General features: G+C 37.8%; 2 protein-coding genes across 28 annotated transcripts in view; both read right to left on the bottom strand.

The window, feature by feature from the left end:
• The window catches only part of ttc38 (tetratricopeptide repeat domain 38), a 66,894-nt gene extending 58,727 nt beyond the window's left edge, over nt 1-8,167 (bottom strand). For all 5 annotated transcript variants that reach the window (XR_015776987.1, XR_015776989.1, XR_015776988.1 and 2 more), the window contains exons 1-5: nt 8,042-8,167; nt 5,799-5,876; nt 5,556-5,637; nt 3,124-3,295; nt 1,718-1,891 (exon numbers count right to left, since the gene is read on the bottom strand). Coding sequence is in view for 2 of the 5 variants with exons in the window: in XM_042495474.2 (XP_042351408.1) it covers nt 1,718-1,891; nt 3,124-3,295; nt 5,556-5,637; nt 5,799-5,876; nt 8,042-8,071 (536 nt within the window). In the remaining 3 variants the exon portion in view is untranslated. The remainder of the gene's footprint in view (nt 1-1,717; nt 1,892-3,123; nt 3,296-5,555; nt 5,638-5,798; nt 5,877-8,041) is intronic.
• Nucleotides 8,168-9,838: 1,671 nt separating this feature from the next.
• mical3a (microtubule associated monooxygenase, calponin and LIM domain containing 3a) overlaps nt 9,839-23,994 on the bottom strand; it is a 107,076-nt gene continuing 92,920 nt past the window's right edge. For 17 of the 23 annotated variants that reach the window (XM_088080078.1, XM_088080056.1, XM_088080058.1 and 14 more), the window contains 6 exons: nt 23,187-23,280; nt 22,270-22,320; nt 21,180-21,230; nt 14,419-14,518; nt 12,184-12,257; nt 9,839-11,927 (listed from right to left, as the gene is read on the bottom strand). In XM_088080078.1, the coding sequence (XP_087936204.1) occupies nt 11,743-11,927; nt 12,184-12,257; nt 14,419-14,518; nt 21,180-21,230; nt 22,270-22,320; nt 23,187-23,280 (555 nt within the window). In that variant the 3' untranslated portion in view covers nt 9,839-11,742. Of the gene's footprint in view, nt 11,928-12,183; nt 12,258-14,418; nt 14,519-17,512; nt 17,579-21,179; nt 21,231-22,269; nt 22,321-23,186; nt 23,281-23,994 lie in introns of all 23 variants that reach the window. The other 6 variants (XM_088080059.1, XM_088080066.1, XM_042495773.2 and 3 more) reach the window with 4 other exon arrangements.

The following is a 23,994-nucleotide window of genomic DNA, read 5'->3' as shown; positions in this document are numbered from 1 at the left end:
AACGGGAAACAAACAACAAAACCCTAAGAACATGACAAAAAACGTACTAGTCAAAACTCTTCTGCATAAACACTCAAACACAGGTGCCTTAAGAAACACAAAGAAATGCAAGAGCAAAGTTCAAACATGTGCTTACCTATGCAAGCTACTTAATGCGGAAGTGTTTTAAATCATAAGATTTCAGATCTATTTTTTTTTTTTTTTTTTGGTTTACCTGCGTTTGTCTTTTTGTCTGTTTTTATTTTTTCTTTTCCCTTACATTTTATTACATCTTCTTGTTACAATTTGAGAAATGCACAATGCTTGTAACTAGTTGACTTGATCTGTTATTGCCCTAAAAGGAAACAACAATAAAAAGTACGATTTAAAAAAAAAAAAAAATCATAAGATTTCAGCAAATATGCATACGTTTTGGAACTATATCCTGGATAAATTAGACTTTACTTATACTGCATGAGTTGTGTGAGAGTTTGTAAACTGAGGTTTTGTTTTGTAACATGGGGCCCCTTTAATTCAATTCAGTATGAATGTTCACCAGTGTTAGATTTTCCATTTACCGTTGAGGCATGCAATGAAAATTGAAGTTTTCTTCACAAATTCAAGGTAACACAAGGTAAGTAACTGATAAACAAATGGTCATGTTGTAGGTGAAGTGTTCCATTAATTTACCAAGAGAAGAAAGAATTCCCACACACTGTCTTTTAAATTGCAGTAATTTTTTAGAAAAATGTTTTAGTCTCTAGACCGTCATCAGATTTCAAGGATTTAACATCCTCTTGCCAATGGACATTTCATCCTTCGGGCCTGTCTACAAGAAACTGAAGGTGTGCATAAGGCTCTACATTCAAGTAGATACAGCAGTTAAACAGTATATTTACATATCAATCTAAGGACACCTTTTATTTGTTTCTCCTTCTACAGTTGTAATGCTCCCAAGATGATAAACATGTTAACACCTGGGTTATTCTTTGTAAATGGGAACTATAACTTTGCTAATTGATAATCATTATACTTTAATTATTAAGCTTTGTTTTAATTTATATTACTGTTGATTTTATTCATTTATTTTTTGTTATGTATATTTTCATGTATTTGCTTCCTTGTTTTCTGTTGTTCTGTTTGTTTGCTTTGGTTTATTCCATGTGGGAAGCAGGGAGGGTGGTTCTAGGCCAAGAAACTATAATACTGAACAAAGCACTGAAAATGCATCTTTAATGCCTGTTGTTTTATGTACAAAATTTTCTCATTTTGTTTTGTTCAATAAAAATTTTTAATCACATAATCATTAAGCTTTAAAAACCCTTAGGCATTCATCGTTTTTTTAATATCAGCTATTGTACATGGAATAACGCATTACACACTGTACATGCAATCATAATGAGCGTATGTGCAGCTGGTTTTTGTGAGATATTATGAGTTATATAGCACATAAAAGGCTATGGAGACCCATTCAGTCCAATTGTATTTTTGCAGAAAGTCAGCACCTGTATACAATGAACACTCTATTGAACATATAGAAGGCTCTCTAATGCACACTGATACCATGAACATTCAGCTCATTGTGGTAACATGTACAGTTTATTGGTTATACAGTACATCAAAGCCCATGATTTTAACCCCCCAACTCTCAACAATACATTAATAAATGACTTTTCGTGTGATTATTAAGTTATCCAAAAGTGCTTCTCTTGTTCATAATGTATGCTGTTTTCTGTACCTGGATAAAGGCATATGTGGTTTCCAGTGGGGCAGCACTCTGGCCACAGAGTCCCTCATCTGAATTTGGGCTCCTGAGTAGAAGTAAGCATCATGAGCAAACTTGAGAGCCAGCATATCAGTGGGGTGATCGACCAGAATGTCTTCCCATACATCGCAGGCCTTGAGAAAATTTCTACAAGAAATGTGAGTAACTGTTAAAGACAAGAAAGCACTGAAGGTCAACAGAATAAGTGTACCATGAGAATCACAGAGACGTCAATATGCTTTGTGCTGAATGGAGGGAATTAGAGGCCCCTGGAAAAACAAAAGAAGCCTCTAAGACAATATTGAGAAACAAACTGTCCTCTCAATATTATAGTATATCATACTGTACTACTGGGAAATAAGACACAACAGACAGAATACAAATATTACTCACTAGACTGCAACTGAAATATACAGAAGAGTCTTTGGCACACAACATAACAGATGAATTGTGTGGATCTGAAGCATGTGACTGCATCACAGTGGGACAGAAAAAAAGAAACTTAGGGATGAATGACTATTGTCTGATAGATAAAACATCAAAAAGACTTCTTTCACAGACAAACTATTTCCTCTGGCATGATGGTAAACAAAGCTGATCTCTTCTCTATTTGGACCTAATGTTGACTGACTGCGCTGCAGCCCTCACTTCAAAACATGTTACATTTAATCAGTAAAAATGCCTCTCTTCTGGTCAGGTTATTTTACTGGCATTTCTCTAAAAAGAGTGAAAATTTATCTCAGTAGAAAACGCTTTTTAACAGTAAACAATCTTGCTTGAACTATTTTATTAAACATATTTCCTATTAAAGCCACAACAAGATGAGTTTCTATATGGTTATTTCACAAATGTTTCTAGGGGGAAAAAATAATTGTGTGCATTGTTATCTCCGTTGTTTCTGATAAGACCCCCAGAGGGCACCTAAGTGTTAAATTGTCAAATCCTACACAGAAACTTTTTATTTTCAGTTTAGAGCACCTTTACCTTTCGGCTCCTTGTAATTTCATTTAGCAAAGCTTGCATTTAATATCAGTTGGTTTGAATGATAAATATTTAATCTTGTCAATCATATGCTTAACATTTTAAGTGCAATCTTGGGTCTATTTTTCTGTTAAAAAAAGATTCAAAGATAGCTCTGGGCTGTCCACAACCCAAATAATAATGGGCTTTTCTATTTAAATTTGAAACTGCACTGCTGGTCACCAACATTATTATCTATTTATATTTAGTTGAATTTAGGTTGTGGCGTTGGCGGACCAAAATTCAATGACAGGTCAGCATCTTTTGCCAAGTCAAACTGCTGACCCTTGCAGCACCAAATTCTTTTTTATGCCTCTGTTTTGACTGATATCCTGTAACCACCTGGCTCTGGATCTTACCCACGTGAAAAGAGCTCCATAGCCTTAACATGGAGCTTCTCTCTGGGAGTGATGTCCTGGTTGTTGGCTAGCTCCACTGTTCGCCTCACAGCGCTGGCCAAACTCTCATTCAGACGGATGGAGCTAGTCGTTGACACCAGCTCCAGCCCCGTACTTATCACATGGCCCATAACTGCAGGGAAAACAGATAACACTGGTCTTTTCTTCTGGACTTTTTTACTGCAGTTAAACAATATGAAACTATCACATGCACTTTGATGCAAAGCCAGATATATAAAAGGCACTTTGAAGTAAACTGCCTTTACAGCAATTTCTGTTCATGTTTTATGAAAACTGGGGTCAAATTTCATCTTCTTTTTTATCTTCTTTTATATGATCACACATACTTTGCTAATAAAGCTGATTTGGACAAAGTTAATGTTCAAGTACACTATGCAGCATTATACTTAAAAAAAAAACATTGTTCAGTCTGAAATGAGATGAGGCCTTTTGGCCGACTTTTTGGCTTGATTGTTTTCAACAATGCTGCCAGGTCACAAATTTCCTCATTTTACAGCTAAACAGTAAACACAAAAATATGTTCCTGAAAACATGAGACAAGAAAAAGAAAATGAAGTCACATGACAAAATGAAGTCAATCTTGATACATATTTGAACCGCGCTGTGCAATTTGACAGTTTGATAACTTCTTTCTTTTACTCAGATGCATGCCTGAAGTTCCTAATTATTCATAGTCTTGCTTTGATTTTCTTTAACAGTCAGTCATACTGATTTTATTCCGTTATTGTAGTGAAATTTTTATATTTATGGACTTTTATGTATTATCCTGTTTTAGGTAGTGTAGGCCACCTGCTGTTAAGTGTTTGTTTGTTTTGTTTAACTGCCCAACAGATGCATATTAGCAACTAGCTAACTCTGGTGAAATTACTTTTAACTGTGCGCTGTCCCTGGAAAATAAACAATTAATTTATTTATTAGTTTGACCACAGTTCACAAGCCATATCCGTCTCATGCAATGCACCTTTTGTATATACTTTTTGTGTCCTTTATATTCTATTTTGTCATTTTATATATTTAAATTGCTTCTATATTTTTTATCTTATGTTCTATTCTAATTAAATTCACTATTTTATTCTTCTCCTTTATGTTAATTGTTTGGCACCAAAACACCAAGTCAGATTCCTTGTATATGTAAATGTACTAGGCAATAAAACTAGATTCTGATGTGAATATAGAGACAGTTTGAGCAATAATGACAAAAAGTTAGTTTATGAAAGTCACCAACTACAGCTTTAAATAAAAAAAAGTTACCAATGATTTCAAATATTGTTTGGCAAATGCATTGTTTTTCTATCCAAAGAGAATTGTGTTCTACTTAAATATTCAGGTCTATTAACTATGATTCATGTTAACAATGGAATTCATCTTAAACCTACATGACCTCCGTTTGTTTTCCTTATGTAACCATAAAAAACAACACTTGAATGGTCTCATCCTGTGTTCTCAGTTAAAGTCAAAAGCAGTTTTAAGTCCTCAGGTGCATCAATGATTATTGAACCTGCACAACAACAGCTTGATTCATTTGCATGCACAACAAATGAAACATTTAAAACACTTGATGAGAGCTCAAAATGAGCACATGGTGATAAATAGCAGCATCTATAACATCAATTACAAGTCATAGAGTTTCTTAGATTGACAGACAGATACTGATTAACCCCTGCTTCTCAAGGTCATTCGGTCAATGCTTTTGTTACATAAATGACAGCACAGGAAGTCATTGCTAAATAGCCAAGGGTTTATCATGTCACTCAGGCAGAGCACAGGTATAACTAATGACATTAATTATGCTTCACTTCCAAAATTGTCCCAGTTACTCATTCTAATGAACACCTGGAACTGGCTTTTCGAAATGGATTTGGTCGTTATTAATGTAATTAATCACACCTGTGCTTTATGGGCACTTATGTTTCATAACATGTCATAAAAAAGCGTCTGTTCTGATGAGCGTGATCTTTGCCTTTTACAAGTCACGGTTTCTTCTATTTATGTGCCAAGATTACTCATTAAGTTTATCTAAATTTAACAGTGTTTTATGACCCCAAAGCATTACAACTGATAAGCTTTAATGATTGTAGCTCCCTTGAACTAGAACTAAGACCTTGAGGAGCTGACCTCGTCCGTGTTTATTTAAAGTATAGAGGGTCAAAGTCATTTTTAATTAGGCTATTTCAGCAATGGATAATTTTAGCACTGTTACCATCATCCCCCCCTTTGTTTTCTTACTCTGAACTTTTGACACTGATTTGCTGTCATCTCCTTTAATCTGTTGTCGACTCTGCTGCTGCTTAGTTTCCATATCTTATCAGGACCTACCCAATTAAGCAAAAGGTTAAAAATAATGACTAATGTTTGACCACATTTGTATTTACCAAAATTAGGGTCAGCTGCCTTGATGGCAGAGAAGCATCCTTCAAATCCTCCCAGGGTTTCGTCGTTCTGCCATTTCACAAACTAGAAGCCAAACAAAAAAAGATGAAGTGCAATTTTTGTTTACAGTTATACGTACTCTACAGATAATATCACATCTTGTGTATAATTTTTAATAAGAGGAAAGGAGTTTCTTTTTATCGGTTTGTTTGTTTTGTGTGGAAGCATAAGTATGTGAGTGTTACCTGGGTGAGTATGGCATCATATAGTTTGCAAGCCTCATTACTGCTGGTGGACAATGGAAGACCTTCAGCGCTCCATGCCTGTAAGAGACAGAAATATCAGAATCGGTGTTGGGGAAGCTACTTTGAAAGCATTGCTTTGCACACTACCATTTACACTCTGGAAGTGTTTGAACAGCAACAATACCCTCGCCAGAAATCCAGTTTGTTCAACTAAAGCTACTTAGAAAAAGTAGTTCAAATGACTTTGGAAAAAAAAAATCTAATCGACAATGTGCATGGGAAAGAATAGCATAACATAAAACGAAAAAGTCACATGCCAGCATAAAATGAAACTTAGCTGATCTTTTTTCATTTCACACTTCCCTCTCTCTTCTTGTAAACTGAGCTGAACTGCCAAACAGAGTGGTTATATTCACCAATGAGCTTTGCCGTCTTAGACACAGATCCAACATATTAAATCGACTGAAAAAAGGTGGACAACGGCCGACGTTCGCCGATAGCTCGACCATGACCGACGGTCGACCATCTGCTTGGTGTGTCAGGGCCCTTAGATGTTGTCAAAGAGGACAGAAAGCCAGAGCCAACAAAAGCACCACCCACTGACATGCAGCCTGGAGACAGAAATAGCAGCAGGACAGTAGCTAAGAAGAGACAGACCAAACACTGCCTCTAGATAGGACCATTTGTATTTTCGCATTGCAGTCCCTCAGTGTCAAACTGCATTGTGGAAACACTTTTTTTTTTTGAAACCGCTTTATTCGGTGTTTTCACTGGTGAAAATCACCGGGTTTTAGGAGAGAAAGTGACCTCTGCTGACAATTTGGCTCCAAGTAAAAACCTCTTGAACAATGACCACTTAAGGAATCCTAACCAGGAAAAGCTTCAGCTGCAACTCTGCAACTCTCACCACTAAATGCTACTACAACCCCCTTTCCCTCCCTAAATCTTACACACTGTTGCTTTAAATGCAAAAAAGTGCTTTAAAAGCACTGATTATGGAACAAAATTCATGAGACAGAAGAATTACCAGGCAACACTCAGAAGATAAAAGGATTGACGTAAGACCTCACAGCCAAACTCACCAAACCAGAATTGTACATCTGACTGAAACTGGCGCACCATAGTTGCCATAACTAAGAGTATGCTAATAGAGAGTGAGGTGCTAAAGGAGTTTATTTTATTTTAACCAGAGTTAAGTAGCAGCTAATTTCCATCTGATGTCCCTGGGTAAACAAGGTAAACAAACAAACAAAACAAACAAAAACTCAAAACAAACACAGAGCAGGAAAAAGTCTGCATACCTAAAACAGGAAAAAGTACTCCATGAATGTTAACATTTTACTTTCATAACATAACACCTTTGCAGTGCAGACAAAAGCTACCGGGAACAGATACTTTTACAAGAGAAAACTGTGCACACGTGAAATATTTTAGCCTAACTTAGAGAGGTTTAAACTTTTAAAACCTGAGGAAATTTGCTTGATGTCTTTTGGAAAAACATGGGGTAAAAAGGCAATGAGCAACTTAAGAAATGACCCAAAAATGAGCAAAAAAAATGAGTAAAATGTTACAATAAAACGACGCTTTTGCAAATGAGCAAAAAAGAAAGAAAGAGAAAAAGGAAAAAAAAAATTTAAAAAGAGGGAAATTACCAGAGGAATGCGATTAAACATTATAATGATTCAGTAACATAATTTCAAATATATAATGATGATATTTATAATCATAGCTTTCTGGTCATTTTTCCCTTTTAAATCTAAATCTACGGAGGTCCTACAATTTGCAGAACATTTCTTGCAAAGTTGATTATTGCCTTTGTTTCTACCATGTTTAAGAAAGAAATCAATCCAATGTGCTCAAGGTCCAACGTTAAACACTTCCAAAAGGTTGGTAAAGGTTTAAGGTTGATTAAAGTCCACTCAAAATACGGTTTTCTGGGGCAAAACTACGTGTCCTGACAGGAGTTTTTTCAAACACAGTTATGAAGGACATTATTCAATCTTCATCAACCAAGCTGAATTTGTACCTTGTGTTAACCCAGAAGGTGAACACGGTTTAAAAACTCGATATTTGTTTGCTTTCGTTTACGGTTGTTTCCTTCAACGCTAGCATAACCGCAACACTTGCGCGTGATTTTAAACCGCACAAACCTCCTCTGGCGTTTCCGTTCTCGTGCTGTTTCTTGGCGGAAAGTTGTCTTTTTTTATGATGCATGCATTTTTTTACGAAGCCCCATCACTTACCTTACAGTCCCTGAAACTTGAAGCCAGCATTTTCGAGGAGCAGCGTTAACTTTTTCAAACTTTCACCCACACGTCAGCTGCTTCGTCAAGCTACTGAAACTTCAAGAGACCGGAAGTTGGTTATAGTTAGCTTGCTTTCAAAATAAGGGCACGATCAAAACGTGTAAATTATATTTGAATTAAAAGTAATGCGTACTTTCAATAATACACTTTCCACGTGTAAATTTTGTTAAAGGTAGTGAGGAGAATAGATAAAGAGATATGCGCGGTGAACTCTGGGTTTTATTTGTTTATTTTATTTTGTTAATTCCTTCCCATCGTGAGCTCACAGTTTATTTTAAACATGTATGCATAAGACCCTTTAGTCTGAAAAATAGCTGTCTTTTCTGGCTCTAGACAAGCCTGTCAAGTCTGAGAAAACTACCTTTTGTGACCTCATCAATAGTTATGAGAGAGAAAAAAAAACATGACGATGTCATCAGACAGGGAGCCTATAGGTATTAGACACAAAGATGTAATGCTTTAAGGACCTCTTTAATATAATTTGAACCAAATTTTGGACAATTCATCTTTTTTATTTGCCGGTCAGTATAAAGGTATATATAAAGTACGTGATCCAGTGCACAGGCAGGTTTTATGTGAGGGCACGGTTATTAGAGGGAGTTAAATTCATCTACATTTTGTGCAAGCATGAAGTAAAACAGTAGTTCAGTTGTAGGTTTAAAGACATATAACATTAGAAATGTGGACTTTAGCTCTGCTCCTTCTGACAAAAAAAAATTAAAAGATTAAAAAAAAAATCAAATGCTTGTCGCAAGTAAGACCTCGCGAATTCAAATTTAGGACTATTCAATACGTTTCAAGGCTTAATATTTATAAAATTGAATAAAGACATATTAAGACTATTTAAGGGCCTGCAGATACCTGTCAGAGTTATATGGGCTTGGATTTGAGGAAGGGTCTAATAAAAAGTCACTGTTGGTTGCAATATGGGAAATGGGACCTTGTTTTTGATGCTAAGAACTAAAAGTCTGTTTTCTGTGCCTCTGCTGCTTAATTTTGACCATGCTTTAATCTGTTGATTCCCCCAACTCATTAATCATTGAAATACAGCGGACCATCTTTTTGGAACAACCTACTGCCATCACTAGTAGTGTTAATATTGGCATTATTGTTACTATTTATTATTGTTAAAAACATTTGAAAAGGACTCGTAGACCATTGACTTGTAATGTATTTCACGTTGTTAATACTGTTTTGTCATCTGTACATCTTTGATCAACTTTGTATCACTGTTTAGTCTTGAGATTTTGATCAATTATGCATTCTTTGCTTTTACCTTTTTTTTTCGTTTTATGAATGATTATAGTTACTTAATAGGGGAGGTGTCTCCATAAGCTAATTTTGGCTTCTAACCGTTCGTGCACAATGTTTAAACTTTTTAATTTTCTTTCTCTTGTTCTGTTTTGTTCTGTTGCTTTGGTATATATACTATAATTTAACTTTGTGTCATATGTAGCTATGGTTTATTGAGTATTAATCAACACAGGCTACTATATATTTACTTTGTATCAAAATCCATGTAGCCTGACTGTAATACATAATACAAATAAATATTTGGGTTTACAGGTAGTCCCTTTGATATAGAATCTCGTGATTTCTGCAGAAATACACAGGTTTTAAGCTAAATATGCCAAAAAATGTAAGTTTTATCTTAAAATTCTTCATAACAGTTAGATCAATTAGCTAACACTAACCATACTACAAAATTAAAAGTGAGACTTTAGTGGACAAACATTTAAAAGAACAACTGCATTGTTTTATTGCCGTTTTCAGCATACATCCAACACCCCTATGCATTTTAGCTACATGAAGCATTTACATTACAAGTCGTGTCAACGGAACAGTTTAAAAATTAGGATTCATTTTCTTTACATATAATACAGTTTTGCACACATGTTAATAAATATCAATACAATCATGTCAAACGTATCACACACCATCTAAAACAACAACCTTTAAAATTATGTCACTTTTTTAAAATTTTATTCACAGCTCATACCAAGTCATAAATATAGCCTCTACTGTTTCTGTGCTGTAAAACAGTGACCACCTGGATTCTTACAGTTGTCACAAAGGCTATTAGATTTGACTGCCCACCAGATAAACCTATACGTTCCTGTTCAATGCAAGTTGCTCATAAAGCACTTTGCATTTCTTCAGCATCCCATTTCAAATCTGTTTGTTTGGGGACCTGCTGTAGAAAAGTATTTGGAAAAAAAAAAAAAGTAAAATTCTTGAGTTCCAGTGGGATACACATATGTGACTACCTCAAAAACAAGTCAACTCAGAAAAATAAAATATAACTTAAGCATAAAGAATGAAAATGAAAAAGGCATCTTGTTCAAGGGTTAAGTATTAACACTGCCATATACTGATGTGAGTGGTATGTAGTGTGTAAGTTCTTGTGGTGTGCTCCTTAGATATTGCAGCATATCCACAAACGGAGACAGTCCTGTGGCACAAAATGAGTAACATAAGCTCTGCAGATCTCCCATTAACAACAGTGAAACAAAAGCTTCATTAACGATAACATCCTGATGTTAACACACACGGTAGAATACGAATCTGAACATGATGAATCCTTGTTGGTTTACCTCGCTATTGTCTAGCATAGTAGGAAACAAACATCTGAACTGAAATATGGACAAGTATTTGTAAACGTGAACTGTCAGTGTGATATACAGTGAATGGCATGTCAAGGAGAGGCCCATCATTATCGAGTCATGTGAAATGCTTAAGTTACCATACAGTAAAGCATAAGTCTGTATGCTATGTCCTAGCTTTCAAGGACAAGTTCTTCTATGTGCCTGCAGCCTTCATTCCTGACATGCAATGGCTTTTTGGTGCATCTGAGTCATGCACAAGTGCAAGATAATGAGATTCTGGGCACTCTCCTGTGAATGCAAAAAAAAACTGTTAAAAGCAAACAAAGATAATAAATACATGAAAACCATGGCCATATTTAATGGACTCTTAGCATTGAATCACTAAAACACTCTGTGAGGGGGGAAAAGAGCCTTTTATGATTTCTTTATGGTTTATACAGAACTCAGTTTGTCACTAAATAGAAAGGCAGCTTCAGCAGAGGATATCTGTCCTGCAGTCGGACTGAAAAGGAGAATCTGAGATTGAGACTGGAGGCATCTCTCTAGCGCTAAAAAGCACCTCTGTAGCAGTCCTTTTTGGAAAAGAGAGGTCCCTCTTCCACCAAAATGTGACTTGTTCTACACAACTATACACAAAAACACAATTCTTTACAATTCCTTTACATCAGTAGGACCGAACTGCATTCTTCCCTTTAGATAATTGATAAAACAAGTCTTTAAACATTCTCCCAAAGGTCTTCCCATGTTTGAGAGGATCCATTTCAAGGCTGGGATGATAAAGCTGTGAATTTACTCGCCTCTCCGCCCTCAGAGAGCGAGAGCAAGCAGAACTGCAAGTGATGAACTGGGACTGCCTTTGGGCAGAGGATATGTAAACGTTGTGGACTGCTTCAATGTCAGAGGCAGTCGTAGTGTTTGTGTGTGTTGGGGGAGTCTTTACACATTCACTGCTGCAGGTGTTCAGCAGACTATTCTGATCAAAGATGGCCTATAACAAGTCAACTCTTTTTCCAGGCAATCATTTCGCTCCTGTTAAGCCCAGTTAAGGTTGAAGCCTTTGGAGAGCATCACAGCTTCCAGGTCCTTGTCCTCCTCCTTCTCCCGAAGCCTCTGCTCCTCCAAGAGGGCCACCAGGGCATCGCGCTGCTCCACCACCTCCAACATTTCATTTAGGATCTGCTTCTCTTGAGCAAGCTCCTTCTCTGTCTTCAGGTGGTCTGAGAGAGGCACAGGGAAACAAGGAGTTAAAGACAGGGACCAGATTATACAAATCTACACATTTAGTCTAGGTTTAGATTAAAAACTAAACTCAGATTTAAAGAGAAGTTTGAATTTAACCTCTCTTTCCTTTGAGCTAGTTTTGAAGTTTGGTGCAACAGAATTTAAACATAAACCACAATTTGATCAGGTTTAAAAATGAATCTTTGTTGGTGCAATCCAGCCTCAGAGCTAAAGTGGCACTCCAACATTCACCTTCCACAGCCATTCGCTCCCTGAGTTCCTGCTGCAGTCGGCTCTGTCGGTCCTCCAGCTCCAGCTCTCTGGCACTTGGGGAAAGACAGAGAAAGATGGATGAGTTCAGTTTGTTTCTCGGATGAATCATAGCTTTCAGCATTGATGTTTTTTTTTGACTGCATCTTCATTTATCTAGGCAGGATTTGTTTATAATTACTAGTTCCAGAAGAGATGAATAGTTCATTTAAAAGCTTTTGATAACTGACAATAAGATGATAACAGTAAATCATTTAATGACTTGTCAGGATATAATAAAGTTGTTTTTTTTAAATGGATGCAAATGCGATCACATACCACAACATAATATTGAAAAATGATTATGACTTCATAAGGGCTAAAAACCTTTTTAAACTCATGATGTAATAATAATAATCATAAAAATAAGAGGGTTATAATTCAGTGTTATTTTATCTTGTGTATACTTTGTTAGGTTATAATTGCCTTGTGCTTAAATGATGGAATATTATTACATCATCAGGAAAATTTATCGCAGGTATTAAATGTTGGATTATATTTTTAGGGATGACAATATTGTTCATTGGTCCTTTCATTGCAACAACTATTGCAGACAACGAGGTCCAAAGAATCAATCCCCATTAATTGGGCAATCCCTTGACATGTCCCTGTAGGGCCTTTCGCAGGTAATATTTTCCTCTTGACAAAGACTTGAGTTCACGGGAAGATATTTCTAAAATTGACCTCCGAATTTCCATTGCACAATGCAGAGCTGAGCCTGACAAAGTACTTCTGCAGGTGATGAATGATAATCCAAGACAGAACAGTTATGTGTGACTATAAATCCCTAGTCTTGTTTGTTTACCAATTTATAGCCATGGTATTATTATATAGCGCTTGCTAGATTAACTCACTCTTTAGACATTCCTACTGCCAACTTGTTGCATATGCCAATAAACCAAACCAGCACGTACGGACATTTTGCAAAACATCAAGGCCATGCCTCCTTTGTGGGGGGGTTTATAGAAAACCAAAGATCCTATAGATGTCAATGCAATTTGATGTGTTTGGATTATAATTTAGACTTCTTTGTATGTATGTATTTCTTGTTAAACAAACATTTATTTATGGGCATGTCTGATAATCATTTTGCTACCTTGCCGGAGCCTGAGTGTTCACAGTACCTTGTTAAATTAAGACTGATGAGCGTTATGTTCCTTCAAGCTTTCCCCATTAAAGTGGATCATTGGCCCAACACAGTGGCTGGACATTGATTATCTGGAAATCTATACATGTTAGAGTTTTGCATCACAATACCTGGTGGTGGTGGTGGTGGTATTATTAGGCTAAGTGTTGCCTGTAAATAACCAACTTGTTGATAGCCAACTGTTTGATCTACAGGCTGAAATTTAATAGGAGATGGCAGTCTGATGCTTTTTTACTGTGTCACTGTGCTGCAGCAGCATCACACTGGAGCTTACGTTGGCTATCCATCCGTAAAAACTGTATATTATATCTCATATTGTGATATGAGACTAGATATTATCTTAGATTTTGGTAATCATAATATGGTTTCTTTTCCTTTTTTTAAGGCTGCATTACAATAAAGTCATTTTCTAAAAATATTATTATTATTATCAATAGTAGCAGTAGTAGTAGTAGTAGTAGTAGTAGTAGTTGTAGTTGTAGTAGTATTTGCCTTTACCCACTGAGTCATAAATTCCACATTACTGATGATTATTTATTCATATCTAACTTTATAAATATTTAATGAAAGCGCTAATTGTCAACCCTAGAATATAAAAAAGATTGTGAATTAATTTTTTTCTAATTTCCCAGCCCTCAACAGCATTATTTAGTTATTTACTACACTAACAGTAAATATTCAGCATCTTGTGTGCATCAAATCTCAGTGTGAAAGCCTCGGTTTACCCACTACACATTAGCTTTTCAGCATTTTCCTGTTTCTCTACTCGTGTGACGACTTTTTTTTTCCCCAAGAAGGGGGCGCAGCCTTAATGATGATGTAAGGCCGGTCATGACCATGACCAATTTTATGACTATGGACAACTTGATATATAGTATATATAAAGAAGACATTTCTAACTAGCTGCTTGGTTAATACAAGAGTTGACATTAATGCACAACTAATCTATGGATCCTGAAAATGAAAATCCCCTCAGATGAATCAGATCATCGATTAGCTTATCCATCTCAAAAGTCAAGTAATGTACTTACAATATCATGAGTTCTGACTCATAGCGGACCAGGGCATTTTTCTCCTGCACCAGCTTGAACCACTCTTGCATTAGCTTGGGATCGTCTTTCTTGCCCATGCCTGGAAGGAGGAGGGAAGCACAGAGTGGGAGTAAGACACCAGATGGCTGAGAGATGACACTGATGTCTCACAGACAAGGACTGACACAGGCAATGCAATGACAGCCAAGCCAGGATGTCCTCACTGGGGGGGGGGGCGGGTGGTGAGGTGGAAGGATGGACTCGATACCAACGTGGTCAGTCACGCCATACTTAAAGATGGCGTGGAGCTACAGGTTTCAACTTTTGTAAGTTCATACATACACATACAACCCACCTACCCACACACACACACACACACATAAACAGACAATACCTGTTGTTGTTAAGTTGAGAGTTTGTGTTACCCAGTTTGGACTTAGTGTCAGATGTAGCTGCTCTTTGGGAGTAACTACCTCCTCCTATCAGTTTGTTTTTTCATAGTGGGATGGTAGTAAGAAAAAACACAAACACACCAATCAGTAGCAAAAACATTACAGAGAAGTAAACCCAGGGATCCAATAGAAATTCTTCACCCTCCCCTGCCCATATATTGACCCACAAGCAGTAAGAAAATCCTTTTACATCCCATTCATGCTGAACAGTTTAAGGATGGAAAAAAAATGCATGAATTATTCTGCTGTCTTTACATATTCAATTACAAGGTCAAATGTACATGGGATGACTTATCACTGAGACCAATAGAGAGCTCACACTCCTCTATTAAGTCTGCCTCAGGGTAAAGCATGTTCGGTGCCAGTTGCATCATGCAGCACACTTCTTCTGCAGTCCCACTGTACGCACAGAAGACCAGTCTACATGGCATGCTTAGAAAGGTCTGCTGCCAGGACGATGCATCCTTTTCATTTATCTGACTGCAGCAGGTGGAGCCAAGCGGTTTCAATGAAACACCGGAAGGCGAACCTCGATGCAGCGTGACATACTTAGCTGGGGAAGCGGAGGCTCTTGCAAAACGAAAAGGAAAAACATTGTACACACATAAATCGCATGGTTGTGGTCTCGGGGGCTGGCTTTTGCTAATTAACAGACAAGGGACAGAGAGAAAGCTGGAGTAGAGCTGCTCACACTGGAGAGGAATACATGTGGAGACAAAGGAGGAATCCTAAAAGCAAGGCTGAGCTTTCAAACCTGTCCTACAAATCTTTGTTTAATTCGTCTCAGACTATTTCAACCAGTTCCACCATCACCACCCCTCAGCCCAAGGCTCCAAACACAAAGGAGAGCCACCGGTACAAGGTAATACAAGAACAAAACACCAGATCTCGCACAAACACAAAAGCATGTGTCTGGAAACGGATTAGAAGCTCAGGCAAAGTTTCTCACCGACAGGTGTTAGATACGGAAACAAACCAGATGATCCATTAATTTTTTAGGACTTGTTTTGTGTAAGACTTGAATATTTATAACAAATCATCAAACCATGCAAGTTTCTCACTCCATGAACCACAAACTTGCCTGCAAGCCAGCAACGTCTCAGGTGTTCACAGCCCAGTTTTGTTATCATTTTATGATTACATCATTCTTAACGTTTAGTCAAGGGATACCAGGCAGAATTCCTAAAAACTACTGCAGAATGCAGCTTTACCATTAATCTTAGCTAAACAGAAAACAGAACCCATGCTGTTGAATAAAGACACATTGCAGCAGAGTAGTTTCCCCTTTGTGTGAATGGAGGTAGATAGAGGATCTTTTTCCCTAGTATTGGACTTTCTGAGACACTATGCTTGTGTGTATTACCAGTAAAACATACAGCGTATCCAATAGTATGAATTATGCTGCTTAAACCGGATTTTCTATCATGTGTTGGTGAGCTGCAACTGACCCTCAAACAGCAAATGGCTCAAAAGTAGTTCAATTGTCATAAAAATAGTCCAGTATTGATCATTTTTATTTTGGAGAAGATTTTTTTGTTGTGACAGTTACTCAGTAACAAGGATGACACTTTTATTCTGGTTAAAATAAATATTAAATATGAAATTCTTTAATTATGTGTGCAGCTTTGACAAGTCTTTGATCACAGATCTATGAAGAATAACAGTTAAATAAGAAAATAAGTTTCAACCCGGTTGAAATAAACTGAAATGACATTTGGTTTTGAAAGCCATCAGTTATCAGTCACTGTGTGTAACATTTAAAAGCCTAATTAAACAATAAGTAGCCCTATCTGGCAACGCTGCACAGTAGGCATGTCAAGTTTTGGATATCTCAGTTCAGATGAAACAATTATATTCAAGTATGAGCTTTAATATACCCCTTAGACATTTTGGATGATGCCAAAAGAAAAAGTGTAAAGGCCTTTACACACTGGGGGCATTTTTTTACACATCTATATATATATTTAGTGTTTTTTTTTGGCATGAATACCTACAGAATGCAAGTATTACACAGCAAGTACTAGACATGTTAACTTTAAAAAAAATTTAATTTTTTTACTTTTTCATTTTTTTCAATATTTCCTGTCAAGTTGCTAATTGTCTTTTTTCCCATGTTTATGAATTAAGTCAAACCAAGCTGTCAGGGTGAAAAGGTTTAAATACTTGTGAAAGGCATCTGAAAGCAGTACAAAAAGTGATGTCTCTCCAGGTTTCAAAGGGTTAAAGTTTCTGTCCTGCTCCTCACTCTGTTTGGGGAAGATGACAATCTACATTAAATACCTCGGTCTATTGTCATAGTGGTCAAAAAAAAAAAAAAAAAAGACCAACTGACCATTACCTGTAACAGCAGACATTCTAACACAGTGATCAAATTATAATGAAATGTATAATTGGAGCTTTCTTCAGCATTTAAAATCTAATTCCTTTTAATAAATGTCTCAATATTTCTCTGATTTTTGGAAACATTGTGGGGAAATCTACTGAGCCTGATTGCACACGAACAGTGAGAACTGGAAAAGGAGGAGGACCGGTTGGGAGGGTGATGGGGAGGGGCCCAAGGGGGGCAGCCCGGTTCTGGAGATCCTTACAGTTGCCATGGTAACCCGCCACAACCGTCAGCGGAGGCGGCGAGGTTACGTTACCTTCAGGGGAACAGCAGGGGCAGAAGGAGAGAGGTCTTCGGCGTGGCATCCCCACAAAGGGCTCAACTTCCACAAGACAAGAGGGGAAAGAGCGTGAGGGAGTGACGTAGACGGGCGCACGGGTGGGCGGGAGATAAAGAGTGGTGGAGATAATGTAGGAGAAAGAGCAACGTTACAGAGAGAGAAAAAGAGGAGAGGACACAGAGCGTGGGTGGAGGGGGAAAGAGAAGAGTGAGGAGGGGAAAGAGGGGTGTGATGAAGGAGAAAGAAAATTGAGGAGAAAATCAAAAAAAAGGCAGGAGCACTGTGGTAGGGAGAGGACATATCACCTAGAGAGAGGAGGTGGGAGAGATCAGCTGTGTGGTGTAAGGGATGAAAAAAAGGGATAAAAATAGGAAACGGAAACAGGAGAAGACAGAAAACTTGTAGCACAGAAAGGGAAAATAATCCCCCCGTTTGATCTTTCATCTGTGGTTCTCCAGATAATCTTCAGTTAGGCATCAGCACCCCGTGTCAGTTATAAAACGGGAAGAGCCTACAAATATGGCCAGTGTTTATCCCAGCACACAGAATGATTTAATCCCATTATTAGAGCCATTACTGATCACCAGGAGCTCCATCTCCTTCACAGACACAGATAATTGCTTGTTCTTTAAAGATGTTTCAGCGTCTCCTTGTAAACACTACTTGAATGTTTAGACCAGCCAGCTCAATTTGTTGCCAGCGTGGCGACTTTTGAAGTGGAGCTACTTTTGAAGTGCAAATTAGGACTTTTTCTGATATGCACCACTTAACTGAGGTAGATCACAGACCTTAATAAACCCCCAAAATTAAGACTACGGAGTATGTGTGAAGTGAAGAGGATTCAGGGAGAATGTGCAGTTAGCTGGGGGAAACATATCTGATATTGACACAGACATATGGGCCATTACAGGACACATATGGGAGGCAGACAAAGTGTTCCCAGGCTGATGGGTAAAGGAGCAAGGAGAGTAAAATGCCTTCAAGGGACTATCACAGAGAAAAAATAAAAATCTGTTGAGGAAAAAACTGCAGTTTAGAAAATCTATTTTGCACAGATTGGAGTCCTAATAAAATTTTTATGGCTCTGCCAAATCATGCAAATATAGTTATGAAATGCATCGTTGGAACTTTACGCTCAGTAAATTCTTAATTGTAAAATCGTTAAAAGAGATGATAAAAATTATAAGGAAAAATATATAACTTATCAGATTCAGACACATTGATCCTGGCTTTAGTTTGGTTCTCCCCTGCAGGGCTCGAATACAACCATGCTCATAAAGCAAGTATCCACCTCACAGCCTGGTGTTCAGTCAAAACGCCACAGTTTCCCATCACACCATTAAACGTGGCAAGACAGAAGTAGAATTCTCCATAACACATTCGTTTCACCATTTCCAGATGCAAAGATTCAAAATGAGATACCACCTATTTTTAGTATTCATACACTACATGAGAGGAGCTGATGAAACATCATGACCCTGAAAGTACCCTTGTAAGCCAGCTCAGTTGGAAAATATGTATTCATCTTTATGTCAAAACTCCACATAATCTCCTGTCTGATGAGTGACGACAACCAGCAGGACAAAACCAACAGAAAAGCGTAGGCCTTGCTCTAATATGCGGAAATGCACCTTTTTTCCTCACTCCTCTTCACTGACACTGAATGACTATAAAGCACACACAGCCTGCTGATTTCACAACAGGCCTGAGGAGGAAAAGATGCATTCTGCTCATATTCAAACAAGGCCGCAGTCGACAAGATAACAACAGATAACACAAGACGTCTCACCCAGATATGGTGGACACTGTTACTGTTGGTCAATCACAGTTTTAGACACAGATGCTACGGGTCAGTGGTTGCAACACTGCCTATTAGCACACACTATACACACACACACACACACACACACACACACACACACACACACACACACACACACACACACACACACTCGGGGAGTTATGCAACTGAGCAGGTATGAGAAAGTCAGGGGAGCCATTGCTGGGACTAGAGGGCAGAACTACAGCAGCGCAGAGCTCTGAGGGGAAGCTAAGAGCCATGCCAGCAGTTTAGTATGAGTCAGTTCAGGAGGGGTTATACAATACTTTCATAGTGTGTGTGTGTGTGTGTGAGGAGGGTTCTGTGTTCCTAAATGTGTGCATACTGCAACATGTATCTCTTTTGTGTGTTCATGTGCTTCTTCGTCATCTAGGATATTTTTATGTGTCTCCTGTAGTTAGTTTTAACCAAACATTACTAAAACAAAAGCAAACAGAGCACTTGGCAGGGACTATTTTCAGCTGCGGAATAATACTCATTTGGCATCAGGATAGGCTATGTGATTGACTCAAAATAATCTACAGTGTCTGTGTTCACCTTGTGCAACAGTGTGCTACATTGACATTTTTATATTTTATGGCACAGAGGAATAAACTATATCAAGCTTTAATCTGCACAATGTACTTGCTGGAAGGATCAATATTGGAAGTAATATGCAGAATATCAGCAGTTTAAAACTTTAAATCAGAATCAGAAAAGTACTTTTACAGCATTATAACTATTATGCTGCTACTTTTAATGATTTTGGAAGACAGATTTTACGCTAATATTACCTGGCAAATTGAGGTGAAATAGTGTGAAAATTTCATATAATAAGAGCGAGCAAAATTATCTTAGGTGTCAGTTTTTCTGCAGCATTGTTAAAATGTGCTGAAAATGTTCCAAAAAGTACTGAAACACATTGAAATCTTTTCACCAAATTTTGTTTTAAATCCGTGCATAAGCAGTCTGTCTATGAAATGCCTATGAAGTGTCTATGTCACTGTAGATGAGGACAAAGGACCAGTAGCATCACTGGGTTTGCCTGCTGCATGCCTACTCTTTAAATAATCAAGCTGTCCCTGCCTCTCCAAAATGTTTTCATTGACGTTTTTGCGATAGTTTAAATTTGAAATAGTAATACTAACTGTCAGGAATTTACCATGGTGTCTTGTGAGACAGATTCATTCATGCTCACAAAGTGTTACTGTGAATTATACAAGGAGGATGTCTTTAAAGAGCATGTTCTGTATATTTAGCGTGAAATTGCACCGTCAACAGTCAGTGCATTATTTACTTTTTTATGGGTTTTTTTTTGTTTGTTTGTTTGTTTGTTTGTTTGTTTTGTTGACTGTGCTGAAGGGGACCACATATTTATTTTGAATGTAAGAATATTTATTGCTGTTTGTATTTCTGACTCTGCTATATGTCCCCGATTGTGTCTCTGCTGCAGTTTGTATCACACTGTCTATGTGCTGAGGAGTGACAAAAGTTACTTATTCATTCATTTATTCATCATTCATGGGTTTATAGAGATCAAAGATGATCTTAAGAGGACAGCATGAGACCAAGTGTCTGATCTCTGTTTGATGTAAAGAGTGTCTGAACTAGAAACCGAGTAAGGGGGGAGGGGGAGGGAGATATAGGAGCATAAAGTATTGCAATGAGGCTAAAAAGCCAGCCAGCCAGTCAGCCAGCCAGCCAATCAGCCAATCAAGGAAGATGGGAGGGGTACAAAGCTCAAGTCGAAACAAAAAGAGGGGGAGGAAGACAGATTGGGTTAGCCATTAGGTTAGTTTAAAGCGACAGATATGAAATACATACCGCCCAGATGCAAGTCCAGGATTTCACTGTAATTAGAATCTCCCCAATAGTCTACAATGACAGGGATATATTAGAGATAGGAGTTATTTCACACAGCCCCAAACTGGGCACACAAACACACAGAAAATTCTCCAACAACAGCAAGTCATGCATGTTCTTGCACACAAAGACACACACACACACACACGCACACACGCACACACTGCAGCGTCACTCAGAACAAAGAGAGTCCGTCAGTACTCACCACAGTGCATAATGCAAGTCAGGTTGAGCATTGCTACATGGCATTTTCCAAAAATAATAAGAGGCTACAACATAGATTTGCTGTATTGCTGTTTACTGGCTCAGTCTGCTTAATATCACACAAAGCCTCTTGTAATGTGCGCCGATATGTCGAGGGCAACATATTTTTGTATTGCTTTCATTTAATTTGGCAATGTTGTAGTTGGTTAAAACAGCAAGAACAGCTCTAATTCTCTCCAGTTATGTATCAATCCATGTGCACCAATGTTTGATTACAACAATTTAATGATTGAATACTTAATTATTTTAGACTGAAAGAGCAGCTGAGTGTTTAGTGTGATCTTTGAGTACAACAGACAAAGTCACAAACAACTCTGGATTGATGTTACTACAGTAAAAAAAAAAAATAATATAATAGATAAGATTTCAGCAAACGTCTGTATCAAGTCACTCAGCCACAGCAAACATTTGCAGAAAATAGTCTAATAAAGAAGTTGTCAGCCTGCAAAACCAATTCATATTTGATTTCTTACATTCTGATTGCTTTTATAATAAAAATGTAACGTGATCTGAGTCTTGATCAGAGTACAGAAACTCTCCTCATTGAGAGGCAGTGAAGGAGACAAAAACACATCCAGAATGAGCAAACACAAATCTATGTCGGGGACACACATTCTCCTGATCGCATGCAGCATCGGACTGACGATGGCGGACACGTTATGGACGGACAGAGATCGACAATGTTCAGAGATGGAGAACTGTTGCAGTGTGTCACCACAGATGAAGCCTACATAACAGTGTCACATGTCATTAATACAAAAAGGAAAAACTACAGTAAATCTAATACCTGATCTTCTTTTGTGCTGTTTGGGTAATGTATAAGTACCTTTATACAATCCTTTAAGAGAGTAGAGTAGTAAACAAGTTAAAACATACTCAAACAATTAACTGGACACACAGCTGATGGGAAAAGTAAATAGTTATTTAGTTTGGTGGGAAAATGGCCAAATTTATGAGCATGCATTTGCATGATAAAAGTTACCGTTGCCATCACCATTAAGTAAATTAGGATGGAATACACTGTCAGCTCTACAAAGGACAACCTCTGAGCCTTATTCGCATACAAAACTCACGTCACGTAGATAATGTGTTATTGCCACTGAGCACTATCAATGCTTCACACTTATAAACTGCACCAAATAATGAACTGCACTGCCCGCTAACAAATAATGTATTCTCGGAAATATATTGTCTGTGATAGTCCCTTGTCAAGACCAATTTAGGTTTATTACTTTGGAGAAACAAATATGTCTTCCTGCACATAAATCTACGTACTGGAATATGCTTCAGTAGGACTAGACAATTGTAAACACAGACAGTAATTTTAACACAATGTTAATGATCGCAGAGGGACAGCTTTTCTGAGATAATGCACCTTCTTGGTTACATCATCCCAATCATCGATATTACTATTATTCCCTTTAGAGCTCTAGAAAAGGCTGAACTCATATAAAGATAAAACATGGTCTCATATAGCCAGCGCTGACACAAAAACAAGATTTAATTGCCTCACATAGAGTAAATCACTCATAAAATGTTAATAATAGGAGAGTTATATGTGTTATGAAACTTACTACACCCTGAAGTTTACTAAATGAGGGCATTACATCTATCTGCAGTAGTATACTGACACGCCGTGCCACATGGGATGGCCAGATTGATCTAAAAAAAAAATGTATGAACATATAAGTGACAAATCGTTACCTGCTTCTCCTCTCAAAGCTTTCTCCACAGCGACGCCCCTCTCCTCCAGCTGCCGCTGCTTCTCCTCCACCTGCTCCAACTGTCTCTGGATGATCTGAACAAACAAGCAGGATAAAGTAATTAATGAAAAGCAAAACTACATAAACACAGTGCATTACAGCCAAGTTGAGTTATCTCACATGGGTGTACAGAATAATAACATCCACCATCCAAAATTTGTGTCGCAGGTTTCTAAGGGAGGTGGCTGCAGAGGTTACTTCTAACATTCAACTGATGCAACAGTTTACACTCATTAAAAATAAATGGCTCAAAGCACAGCGGGAACACTGCTAATTGGAACTGTATTGATGTCTACAAGTACGTGAGCCTGTTCTGTTGGGCAAATATTATTTCATGAATTTCACCAAAAACGTTTAATATTTCATAGTTCTCTGCTCTTCGGCCAACACCACACTCTCACTAGTTATGTGAGTGTCAGTGAATGGGAGCGCAATTGTAGGGGGGTGCAGCCACTTACGACACCTGAGAGGGCTGCAACCGTAATGTCCATATTTAAACTCAGCTTTCCATTTACAAATACTGCTTAGGGCAGCTGAAGTGCTTGGCCTTTTGACACAGAACATTTCAACTGAAATCACTTCCCGGTAGAGAGCACTCAATCACAATCAACGGATCAGCAGCAAGTCTCAAAAGAGGTGAAGGACCTGTCAATGAGTAACTCTTGTTAAGGCTTCTGTTATTGAGGCCAAGGCCACAGAGCCGTGTAAAGCAGCAGCTACAAAAGTCCACTACCGTTACCTCTAACTAT

The sequence above is a fragment of the Plectropomus leopardus genome, chromosome 7, assembly GCF_026936395.1.
Source record: "Plectropomus leopardus strain MGB_pleo_1.0 chromosome 7, ASM2693639v1, whole genome shotgun sequence".
In the NCBI taxonomy this organism is placed as follows: domain Eukaryota; kingdom Metazoa; phylum Chordata; class Actinopteri; order Perciformes; family Serranidae; genus Plectropomus; species Plectropomus leopardus.
Note: the sequence above shows the minus strand (reverse complement) of the source record. Positions and strands in the feature narration are given on the sequence as shown.